Source organism: Coregonus lavaretus (genome assembly GCF_964263955.1).
Source record: "Coregonus lavaretus genome assembly, chromosome: 12".
NCBI classification, from domain to species: domain Eukaryota; kingdom Metazoa; phylum Chordata; class Actinopteri; order Salmoniformes; family Salmonidae; genus Coregonus; species Coregonus lavaretus.
The window spans coordinates 31265509-31278041 of record NC_139999.1 but is presented as its reverse complement, the minus strand read 5'-3'; the positions used below and the strand labels follow the sequence as shown (position 1 = coordinate 31278041).

Below are 12533 nucleotides of genomic sequence, written 5' to 3'. Positions count from 1 at the left end.
TTTGATTCTGTTTGCTTGTATTTGGAATGAAGTTCCAGGGTTTCTCTTTGTGTTTTTCTGTGCGTTTAGTATGAAGTGTGTTTGGTAAGAAGTCCTGGTCTCTTCAGAGAACTGACTGTGTTTAGAGTGTCTCTGGCCTACTGCCATCCATATTTGTCTTGATCGTTCAGGCTGCCTGGTGGAGCGGACAGAGGGAAAGCCAGTAGAATAATAATAAGGCATAATTATCTACAGAGCTTTTTACTATGCTACGGTCACAGCTCACAGATCCAGTTACAAAGAGCCAGTGTCAAAATGCCAGACTGTTGATGAAACTGTGGAGCCACATGAGCCGGAATAGCTCAATAAATGACATTGAAAGCAAATAAACAGCTGTGTTTGTACTTAGTGCACACTCACACACAAACACGCTCACACTCACACTCACACTCACACTCACACACAAACAGCTGTGCTTTGTGTGCTGAGATCTCGCAGTAAAAATTGGTCCGAGTGAGAGGAAGAGCAGGACCGTGGCAGGAAACAGTCCATGCACATGCAGGGGCGCAACTTTCACTGGAGACGGGGGGGACATGTCCTCCCCCCGACATTCTGAGATTGCATTTTTGTCCCCTCCAGTTTTATCATTGGAATGTGAAACAAAATGAGGCAACGGTGTGCTTTATGACCACGCGGACGCCTCCCAGCGGCCAGGAGGCTGTTTGGAGTGTTTAACTGACTAGATAAAAAAATATACACTACCGTTCAAAAGTTTGGGGTCACTTAGAACTGTCCTTGTTTTCAAAAGAAAAGCAATTTTTTTGTCCATTAAAATAACATCAAATTGATCAGAAATACAGTGTAGACATTGTTAATGTTGTAAATGGCTATTGTAGCTGGATTTTTTATGGAATATCTACATAGGCATACAGAGGCCCATTATCAGCAACCGTCAGTCCTGTGTTCCAATGGCACGTTGTGTTTGCTAATCCAAGTTGATCATTTTAAAAGGCTAATTGATCATTAGAAAACCCTTTTACAATTATGTTAGCACAGCTGAAACTGTTGTGCTGATTAAAGAAGCAATAAAACTGGCCTTCTTGAGACTAGTTGAGTATCTGGAGCATCAGCTCCTGAGTGGCGCAGCGGTCTAAGGCACTGCATCTCAGTGCTTGAGGCGTCACTACAGACCCCCTGGTACGATTCCAGGCTGTATCACAACCGGCCGTGATTGGGAGTCCCATAGGGTGGCGCACAATTGGCCCAGCATCGTCCGGGTTTGGCCGGTGTAGGCCGTCATTGTAAATAAGAATTTGTTCTTAACTGACTTGCCTAGTTAAATAAAAAATCAGCTATTGTGGGTTTGATTACAGGCTCAAAATGGCCAGAAACAAATAACTTTCTTCTGAAACTCGTCAGTCTATTCTTGTTCTAAGAAATGAAGGCTATTCCATGCGAGAAATTGTCAAGAAACTGAAGATCTCGTACAACGCTGTGTACTACTCCCTTCACAGAACAGCACAAACTGTCTCTAACCAGAATAGAAAGGGGAGTGGGAGGCCCCGGTGCACAACTGAGCAAGAGGACATATACATTAGAGTGTCTAGTTTGAGAAACAGACGCTTCACAGGTCCTCAACTGGCGTCTGTTTCTCAAACTAGACACTCTAATGTATTTGTCCTCTTGCTCAGTTGTGCACCGGGGCCTCCCACTCCCCTTTCTATTCTGGTTAGAGCCAGTTTGTGCTGATCTGTGAAGGGAGTAGTACACAGCGTTGTATGAGATCTTCAGTTTCTTGGCAATTTCTCGCATGGAATAGCCTTCATTTCTTAGAACAATAATAGACTGACGAGTTTCAGAAGAAAGTTATTTGTTTCTGGCCATTTTGAGCCTGTAATCGAACCCATAATTGCTGATGCTCCAGATACTTAACTAGTCTCAAGGCCAGTTTTATTGCTTCTTTAATCAGCACAACATATTTCAGCTGTGCTAACATAATTGCAAAAGGGTTTTCTAATGATCAATTAGCCTTTTAAAATGATAAACTTGGATTATCAAACACAACGTGCCATTGGAACACAAGACTGATGGTTGCTGATAATGGGCCTCTGTACTCCTGTGTATTCCATAAAAAATCAGCAGTTTCCAGCTACAATAGCCATTTACAACATTAACAATGTCTACACTGTATTTCTGATCAATTTGATGTTATTTTACTGGACAAAAAATGTGCTTTTGTTTCGAAAACAAGGACATTTCTAAGTGACCCCAGATTTTTTGAACGGTAGTGTATATATAATATTCATAATAATAATATTATGTCCCCCCCACTTCTAAAACCAAAGTTGCGCCCCTTTGCAGACGTACACACATTCGTACACACATGACCCTAATCCCAGAGACTCGGAAGAGAAAGAGACGGTGCAAGAGAGGCTGACGTGCGGGCACCCTGATAAAACTAAGTCGGCAAGTAGATAAACCGCCTCTACCCTCGGATCTATTGGCATACGTACAATCACTGGAGAACAAACTGGACGAGCTCCGTTCGAGACTATCCTATCAACGGGAGCTGAACAACTGTAATATCCTATGTTTCTCTGAGTCGTGGCTGAACAAGGACATGGATAATATCCAGTACATCTAGCAGTTCTTTCTATGGATCAGCAGGACAGAACGGCAGCTTCGTGTAAGCTCAAGGGGTAGGTTTGTGTCTCTTTGTTAACAACAGCTAGTGTGCAATCTCTAATATGAATGAAGTCTAGAGGTTCTGATCGATAAGCTGTTGACCATACTATTTACCAAGAGAGTTTTCATCTATATTTTTCGTAGCTGTCTATTTACCACCACAAACCGATTGTGGTACTAAGACCGCACTCAACGAGCTTTATAGGGCCATAAGCAAACAAGAAAATGCTCATCCAGAGGCAGCACTCCTAGTGGCCTGTGATTTTAAAGCAGGGAAACTGAAATCCGTCTTACCTAATATCTACCAGCATGTAACCCGTGCAACTATAGGCAGAAAAACTCTAGATCACATTTACTCCACACACAGAAATGCATACAAAGCTCTCCCTCCTTCCATTTGGCAAATCTAACCATAACTCTATCCTCCTGATTCCTGCTTACAAGCAAAAACTCAAACCGGAAGTACCAGTGATGCGCTCAATACGGAAGTGTTCCGATGAAGAGGATGCTAAGCTACAGGACTGTTTCGTTAGCACAGACTGGAATATATTCCAGGATTCATCCGATGGCATTGAGGAGTTTACCACACCAGTCACCGGCTTCATTAATAAGTGCATCGACGATGTCATCCCCACAGTGACCGTACGTACATATCCTAACCAGAAGCCATGGATTACAGGCAATATCCGCACTGAGCTAAAGGCTAGAGCTGCCGCTTTTAAGGAACGGGACTCTAATCCGGACGCTTATAAGAATCCCGCTACGACCACTGACGAGCCATCAAACAGGCAAAGCATCAATACAGGACTAAGATCGAATCCTACTATGCCAGCTTTGACTCTCGTCGGATGTGGCAGGGCTTGCAAACTATCATGAATTACAAAGGGAAACCCAGCCGCGAGCTGCCCAGTGACGCGAGCCTACCAGACGAGCTAAATGCCTTCTATGCTCGCTTCCAGGCAGCAACACTGAACCATTCATGAGAGCACCAGCTGTTCCGGACGACTGTGTGATCACGCTCTCTGTAGCCGATGTGAGTAAGACCTTTAAACAGGTTAACATTCACAAGGCTGCAGGGCCAGACGGATTACCAGGATGCGTACTCAGAGCATGCGCTGACCAGCTGGAAAGTATCTTCACTGACATTTTCAAATTCTCCCTGAACCAGTCTGTAATACCAACATGTTTCAAGCAGACCACCATAGTCCCTGTGCCCAAGAGCGCCAAGGTAACCTGTCTAAATGACTTTGCTGACAACACAACGGTGGTAGGCCTGATCACAGATGACGATGAGACAGCCTATAGGGAGGAGGTCAGGGACTTAGCAGTGTGGTGCAAGGACAACAACCTCTCCCTCAACTCTTCCCCCTCAGGAGGCTGAAAAGATTTGGCATGGACCCTCAGATCCTCAAAAAGTTATATAGCTGCATCATTGAGAGCATCTTGACTGGCTGCATCAAAACTTGGTATGGCAACTGCTTGGCAACCGACCACAAGGCGCTACAGAGGGTCGTGCATACGGCCCAGTACATCACTGGGGCCAAGCTCCCTGCCATCCTGGACCTCTATACCAGGCGGTGTCTGAGGAAGGCCCTAAAAATACGCTGCTGCTACTGTTCATTATCTATCCCGTTGCCTTGTCACTTTATTCTTAGTTATATGTACATACAGTATCTACCTCAATTACCTCGTACCACTGCACATCGACTCGGTACTGGGACCCCATGTATATAGCCAAGTTATCGTTACTCATTGTGTATCTATTATTACTTTTCTTTTATTTCTCTATATTCTTTCTCCCTGCATTGTTGGGAAGGGCCCGTAAGTAAGCATTTCACTGTTAGTCTACACCTGTTGTTTACGAAGCATGTGACGAATACAATTGTATTTTATTTGACACATACACCGGCCCTCTTCCACACAACAGCAGCAGGGGAGAGAGAAAAAGAGAGTAAGAAACAGAGAGGGAGCACTTTCATTGATTTTGTGTAGTTTCACAGCGCCTTGCTTTCTCCCTCTTCTCTCTTCCTCTCTATTTACTGTATCTATGTCTCTCCCCTTTCTCTCTCTCTCTTTCTCTCTCTCTCTGTCGTCCCAGTTCCTTCATTACTCCAACATGTTTAATTAAGCAAGAGCGAATTAAACGATTCCCACCAAGCCGCCGGAACCATTTAATAAGGCAAAGTTCCTGCTCTTATTTAACAGACTTCAAAAGAGCCTGGAGGGGAAGGAGAACTGAGACACATTTAGGGGAATAAGAGGGTTAGAGCAGCCATGCTGGGGGAGGTACTTAACCCACACACCAACACACTCACAGACCTGCTCACACTAGCTCTCCACACACACACACACACACACACACTCGGACCACATGAGCCACCATCTGGTATCGATCTCTCATCATCTCTGTTTGTTTTTGGACCTCTAGGAGCGGCGTCTCCACATGTACGTAGTGTACTGTCAGAACAAGCCCAAGTCAGAGCACATTGTCTCAGAGTATATCGAGACCTATTTTGAGGTGAGTGACTCTTCACAGTACAACTACATGGACAGTTTAAGAGCCGTTTAATCCCATTTAGGCATTGTTCTAGCCCAATTCCTCTTATTTATCTAACTCTGGTTCTGATTGTGTGTATCTTAAGTGCTCATTCTTTGTCTTGGTTTATGTCTGACTGACCAAAACCGGCCCTTAGTTCTGTGTATGTTGCTATGAGGAGCTAACCTGTCTGGTTCTGTAGGACCTGAGGCAGCAGCTGGGCCACAGATTACAACTCAACGACCTGCTTATCAAACCAGTACAGAGGATCATGAAATACCAACTACTGCTCAAGGTGTGTGTGTGTGTGTGTGTGTGTGTGTCTGTGTCTGTGTCTGTGTCTGTGTCTGTGTCTGTGTCTGTGTCTGTGTCTGTGTGTGTCTGTGTGTGTGTGTACGCGCATGCGTGCGTGCGTGTATTGGTCCAAACGTGTGTGTTTGGAATCCACCTGGAATATATGGAAAATAACTGTTACAATTAGCATGATGTAATCTAGCCCTAGATGATTTGAGTCCTCACGTAATAGAGATGTATTGAGTGACCTGTCACTGCAAGAGATTGTGAGAAAGAAAGGCAGAAATAAAGAAAGAGATTGGGAGTCACTGGAGAATAAGCAGGCCACCCCGCAGCATTATGGGAGCTTTTGCTGTGAATTAGAGATTCATGTTGACAGCTTTTGTCCCAAGAGTCACAGGTCCTCTCATCATCTCCCTAATCTCACAGTGGATAATACGTCACTCTTACATGATGAAACACAAGATATAGTTCAGTCTTATTTTGTTCAGTAATCCTTTTAGAGTCCCTCCAAACCATTCAGTAAACTGTTCTCTGATTGGCTCCCTCAGGACTTCCTGAAGTACTACACCAAAGCAGGAAGGGATACCTCAGAGCTGGAGGTGAGAGTTCTCCCAAAACTATGGTACAAACCGTCATGGTCAAAACATTTCCAATACTCACTTGTGATATTACTGTAAACTGCACACACAGTTTTCAATCACTGCTCTATTGGAGAAAGCGAAAAAATGACTGTTTTCAGTTACAAACCATAATTGTCTATCCAATCCCACACCATCTCTCTTTCTCTCTCTCTATTTTATGTCCCTCTTTCCCTATCGCCACCCCTCCTCCTCTTCCACCCACAGAGAGCGGTGGAGGTGATGTGTTTCGTGCCCAAGCGATGTAATGATATGATGAACGTGGGCAGGCTGCAGGGCTTTGAGGTGAGATACCAGACACCAGATTCTGTTCTCCACATAATGTTGTGTTTTCTTATGGGTCTCTCTGTCTCTGTCTCTGTCTCTGTCTCTGTCTCTCAGGGGAAGATCACAGCCCAGGGGAAGCTGCTCCAGCAGGACACCTTTACAGTTAGTGAGCAGGACAGCAGCTTCCTGTCCCGTGCCAAGGAGAGGCGGGTCTTCCTGTTTGAACAGCTGGTCATTATCAGTGAACCAATCGATAGGAAGAAGGGCTTCTCTCTGCCAGGGTACACCTTTAAAAACAGCATCAAGGTGAGAATGACGTGTGTGTGTGCGTGACTTTGCTGATAACTACTTTATTGAGGAAAAGTGTACTTACTATGCCTGTTATATGTGGTTGTCCCACCTAGCTATCTTAAGATTAATGCACTAACTAACTGTAAGTCGCTCTGGATAAGAGCATCTGCTAAATGACGAAAATGTAAATGTGTGTGACCCCTGTCTCTCTGTGCTGCAGCTCAGTTGTCTGGGTGTGGAGGACCACTGTGAGGAGGACCCATGTCGTCTGGTCCTGACGTCCCGCGGGGCTGATGGGAGCGTGGCACGGTTTGTCCTACAGGCCTCGTCCCCGGAGACTCGGAGAGCCTGGGTCAACGACGTCGTCCAGATCCTGGAGACCCAGAAGAACTTCCTCAACGGTACTGCTGCTGACCGCTGGACCACGGGCCACATACACATGTGTCCCAATTGACACCCTGTTCCCTATTTAGTGCACTACTTTTGACCAGGGCACATAGGACTCTGGTCAAAAGTAGTGTTCTATATGGGAATAGGGTGCCATTTGGGACACATTGCATTTGTTTCTCTGACGTTTACACACACAAGTATATGTCATTGGGAAATATGATAAAACTTTTCATGATATTTTTAAGCTGTGTTTTATATAAAGTATTTAGAATGTATTGATTGATTGATTAATTGTATTAATTGATTAACTATATTAATTGATTGATTCTGCCTTATGGATACATTTTATAGATGCTCAATAAATAAATTAATAGTACCATTTGTTAAGTGTCAACTGCATAATTGTGTCTCAATTCTTCTCCCTCCAACTATCCTCCTGTCTTCCCCCATCTCCTGTGGTCCGTAGCTCTCCAGTCTCCTATAGAGTACCAGCGCAGGGAGAGTAAGTCCAACAGCCTGAGAGGAGCCATGAAGGCTCCCGTGACACCGACCTCTGGCCTGCGACCCCACTCCTCTGCCTCCATTGACCGCCACCGGCTACCCTACCTGCGCTCCTACAATACCTCCCTGCCCTCCTTGCACCTGCCCAGCCAGCCCCCTGCAGACACACAGGTACTGCCAACACACTGACTGCAACAAAAAACTCACTAGGCTGATCTGATAGTCATAGCAAGTGAAGATAAAACAGTGTCAGCAACTAATGGAAATAATATATTTAATTGAAATCCCACATTCTCTCTCTCTCTCTCTCTCTCTCTCTCTCTCTCGCTCTCTCTCTCTCTCTCTCTCTCTCTCTCTCTCTCTCTCTCTCTCTCTCTCTCTCTCTCTCTCTCTCTCTCTCTCTCTCTCTCTCTCTCTCTCTCTCTCTCTCTCTCTCTCTCTCTCTCTCTCTCTCTCTTTCTCTCTCTCAATTCAATTCAAGGGGCTTTATTGGCATGGGAAACATGTTAACATTGCCAAAGCAAGTGAAATGGATAAACAAAGTGAAATAAACAATAATAAGTTAACAGTAAATATTACACTCACACAAGTTCCAAACATATAAAGACATTTCAAATGTCATATTATTTATATATACAGTGTTGTAATGATGTGCAAATAGTTAAAGTAAAAATATAAAAATATAAATAAACATAAATATGGGTTGTATTTACAATGGTGTTTGTTCTTCACTGGTTGCCCTTTTCTTGTGGCAACAGGTCACAAATCTTGCTGCTGTGATGTCACACTATGGTATTTCACCCAATAGATATGGGAGTTTATCAAAATTGGAATTGTTTTCAATTTTTTTGTGTGTCTGTGTAATCTGAGGGAAATATGTGTCTCTAATATGGTCATACATTTAGCAGGAGGTTAGGAAGTGCATCTCAGTTCCCACCTCATTTTGTGGGCATTTTGCACATAGCCTGTCTTCTCTTGAGAGCCAGGTCTGCCTACAGCGACCTTTCTCAATAGCAAGGCTATGCTCACTGAGTCTGTACATAGTCAAAGCTTTCCTTAATTTTGGGTCAGTCACAGTGGTCAGGTATTCTGCCACTGTGTACTTTCTGTTTAGGGCCAAATAGAATTCTAGTCTTTCCAATGTGTCATGTAATTATCTTTTTGTTTTCTCATGATTTGGTTGGGTCTAATTGTGTTGCTGTCCTGGGGCTCTGTGGGGTCTGTTTGTGTTTGTGAACAGAGCCCCGGGACCAGCTTGCTTAGGGGACTCTTCTCCGGGTTCATCTCTCTCTCTCTCTCTCTCTTTGTTATTCACCCCTCTTTTATATTTTCTCTCATTCAGTCCCCGCTGTATCTTAGCCCTGCGACACCCCGTCCCTCCCACCTCCCTCTGACCAGTCCTCAGCAACTCAGCAACGGCCTGTGCCTCCCTACTCAGCACAGCTTGCAGGTACTCAACCACACTGCAGGGAAATACAAGAACCCACTGACTCAAACACTCTCAGTACAGCACGGATATAGTATCTCAGCAGGTTCTGATAAGTCACAACTGCTATCCCCATTGACCAAGTGCTATTTTGAGATTGACCACACATTTCTACAGAAACATAATTGATTTACAGTACAGGAAAGTCTGAGTTATTTAATTTAGGACTCACCACCATGAGCAGGATCTCTGTCATTAACCTCCCAAGGCTCCCATAAACTCTCTCATCACTTCAGATCACAAACAGATCAGCAAATGGTTTAGTTTATAAATAGCTCTTTACTGTTTTATCATATAATCCCCCTGGCCATTGGCCTGGGGTTGTCGTGGTTGTCAGTGCTAGAGGGAAATGACTGGGCCAGCCCTCTCCTCTTTCCTAATGGGAGATATCCTGTTGTTGTTCCCAGCCGAGGTTACAATACTAACAGCACCCTAACAGGCTGTCACACCGATCTGTGGTCAGTTCCTATAAAAACTATAGAAGCCATAAAGCAGGGGTAGGCAACTAGATTCAGCCGCGGGTCGATTTTTGTCAGAGCAGATGGTCGAGGGGCCGGAACATAGTTATAATAATTTGTACACTGCAAATTGATCACAACTAAGGCGACAGGTAGCTAGTGGTTAAGAACGTTGGGCCATAAACCGAAAGGTCGCTGGTTCGAATCCCCGACTGCCAAGGTGGAATAATCTGCTGTTCTGCCCTTGAGCGAGGCAGTTAAGCCCCAACAACAACTGGGCGCTGATGACGTCGATTAAGGGAGCCCCCCGCGCCTCTCTGACTCAGAGGGGTTGGGTTAAATGCGGAAGAAACATTTTGGTTGTGCAACTGACTAGGTATCCCCCTTTCCCTTCCCTAAGGCCAAAAAGAGATTGTATTGGAAAATATCAATATGATCACATATCTCATTTTTTATTTGTGGGAATACTTGGGAACATATGTCTCAGTTCCTGGGGATAACTAGCCCGGTGCCCTGGCTGGTAGTTTATTTTATTTAGCCAGACTCTCCCCATGGGGAGGAAATGGGTTTGATTACAGGAATCCTATCAGAGAGGCTTATCACGCCTGTTTCCACACTTTGTTGTAGTTCCTCCTCTCGCTCTCTGGTAGATAGAGGATAGAGAACCTTTTGGGCCTTTGAAAAAAAGTGTAATGTTACCCTATCAGTGGGTTGAGGGGGGGTATTTGAAACTGTTCTGGTGTATTTGGAAACCTACAATTGATATAGAGGAGGTGAGAGGACTGATGTCATTCCGTATCATACTCGTATTTCCTGCAATAGGTTGATTTAGGCAGAAGGCTGAGTGAGTTCAGAATGTAACCTTGTACTGCTAGAGTGCAGTAAGGTCAATCTCTCTTCCTGTCTCTACCCAGGGTTGATGTAAGGACAGGATCTTGCTTTAGAACCACTCAACATACCACCACCTTTGTCTTTCCTCTTTCCTCTCTGCAAGGCTAGGTAGGGTCTTAATAACATTTTACTGCAGTGGGCTAAATCAGGGTCACACAGAGTGTTTGTTGGTAGTCTTAAATCTACTCTGAAACAAAAGTATACACCTCACACACATGGTTATGGGCTTTAAAAAAAACAAGACACCTGTACCATGTCAGATATAGAGTTGACATGTATTCAATTTTGAGTTTGCATCCCAATATTACACTTTATATACATCACAGAAGATTTTTGCCGTAAAAAACAATAATATATTTATTAATTATGAAATCATGAAAAATATTAATAACATTCCACCCATGAGGCCACTAGGTCATTTGACTGCAGGAAAGGGTTTTAAAGGCTTTGATATAAAAGTAATTGACATATTAAGCCTCTTGGTCCTAGTATGACTTCACTATGTGTATGTAACTGAACATGCTGCCTCTGTCTTATCCTGTCTTCTCAGGGTGGTACTGACAGTTACCGTGGAGCCATGCCGGAGGAGAGAGGGGCTTACGCACTGCATCACTCAGGCAACCTTGATCAGCTGACAGATCTCTCTCTGCATGAGCATGAGTGCTGATGATGTGTGATGACCTTTGACCTCACAGACTGAACGAGGGAGAGTATGGTGAATCTGCCCCTAGATGCTGATCTTAGTTCAGTTTTGCATTTTCCCCAGTAATGGCTGAGGTTAGGTTTGGGGGATGGGGAAGCTGATCCTAGATATGTGCCTAGAGGGGACTTCACCCTGGAGTGAATGAGGGGCATGCTGAGAGACCCCTGGCTAGCCTGGCTCTACTCCACTGAGGACAGCCAGGGGGCCTGGGGCGGGGTCAGTTCAGACAACTCCAATATCACCACCCTTGTGATTACCCTAATATTGCTATATTACTATTACTATGGTATCTCTAGCTTGTAATAAGGATTATTTTGTGGGTATTTTTGTCATCATATTATATTTTATACTATTTTGAAACCTTTACTTACTATTGGGATGTGAGAAGTGAAGCAGAAGTGCAGCCCTCTATGGTGTTTCTGTGAAGAGGAAAGGGAAAAGTAACCAATGGTATCTGATGTTGACAGTGTGTTTGTGTATGCATGTTGGTATGTATATGTGACTGGTAGAATGCATCTGTGATGCGATGGTAGCTGTTCACACTGCAAATCGTTTCTACAGTACAGTACCACTAAGTTTGTCAAGAGTTTATACATGATTGAACTTCATATGGTGACATTCTTAACACTATTTGGTTTCATAAAGAACTTATAGACATTTGGGACCGCTTCTTAAGTCGCCAACTCTTTACTGTTGCTTTATCTTAAACAGGCGGACCATATTACCATTATGCTACTGCTACGTATGACAGCTTCTATCACTTTGTACAAGAAGGGACGCAAAGACTAGTGGGAGATAATGACATGTCTATTCTCTGTCTCTCTTTTTATATAGCTTACCAGTATGCTCCTATCCTGAATTCATCCTCAACACTGTTTCATAAAGCAGCCCTTGGGTCAAGAGTGCTGACATAATGACATTGTAGTCCTGATATAATTTTGAGCTTGATTGTGGGACTGAATCTGTCTAGGACTTGAGCAGCTGCAGTCATGTTTGTCTACTCTATGCATACCGAGCAGCACAGTAATAATGGATATGTTTTCCTTCATTTTAGCGGCTATTTTAACCCTGCCATTGTTCCAACGTTATCTGAAGAAAACACACGGAAACTCACACAAAGCCCACTCAAAACTGTAGGAGAGAGGAAAAGGGAACATAGATCAAGGGGGTGTTCATCTGTCAATGTCATCATGAATGTAAATAATATTCTGTGGGACCATATCAATAAATAAATAAATCAACACTGCGTTGCTGTTTGTCCCCCCACCATTATTCTGATCTTGGTCGTGGTCATGTTATAAGACTGCCAAAAAGGAACTGATAGAGTTCTTATCCTGAAAAACCCATTATCCTGAAAAACCCAGAATGTCCTTGCCCATTTCCTTCATTTAGCATACACACTAACTGTTGC

The 12533-nt window shown here is 44.0% G+C and overlaps 1 protein-coding gene across 1 annotated transcript in view; it reads left to right on the top strand.

Annotated features, from left to right (window-relative positions):
- Nucleotides 1-12363, top strand: part of LOC311137823 (rho guanine nucleotide exchange factor 25-like) — a 48982-nt gene extending 36619 nt beyond the window's left edge. The window contains exons 8-16 of the mRNA XM_084172421.1: nucleotides 5093-5182; nucleotides 5403-5495; nucleotides 6046-6096; nucleotides 6343-6420; nucleotides 6517-6708; nucleotides 6914-7094; nucleotides 7550-7755; nucleotides 8927-9034; nucleotides 10970-12363. Of these exons, the coding sequence (XP_084028547.1) occupies nucleotides 5093-5182; nucleotides 5403-5495; nucleotides 6046-6096; nucleotides 6343-6420; nucleotides 6517-6708; nucleotides 6914-7094; nucleotides 7550-7755; nucleotides 8927-9034; nucleotides 10970-11086 (1116 nt within the window). The 3' untranslated portion in view covers nucleotides 11087-12363. The remainder of the gene's footprint in view (nucleotides 1-5092; nucleotides 5183-5402; nucleotides 5496-6045; nucleotides 6097-6342; nucleotides 6421-6516; nucleotides 6709-6913; nucleotides 7095-7549; nucleotides 7756-8926; nucleotides 9035-10969) is intronic.
- The last annotated feature ends 170 nt before the right edge of the window (nucleotides 12364-12533 follow it).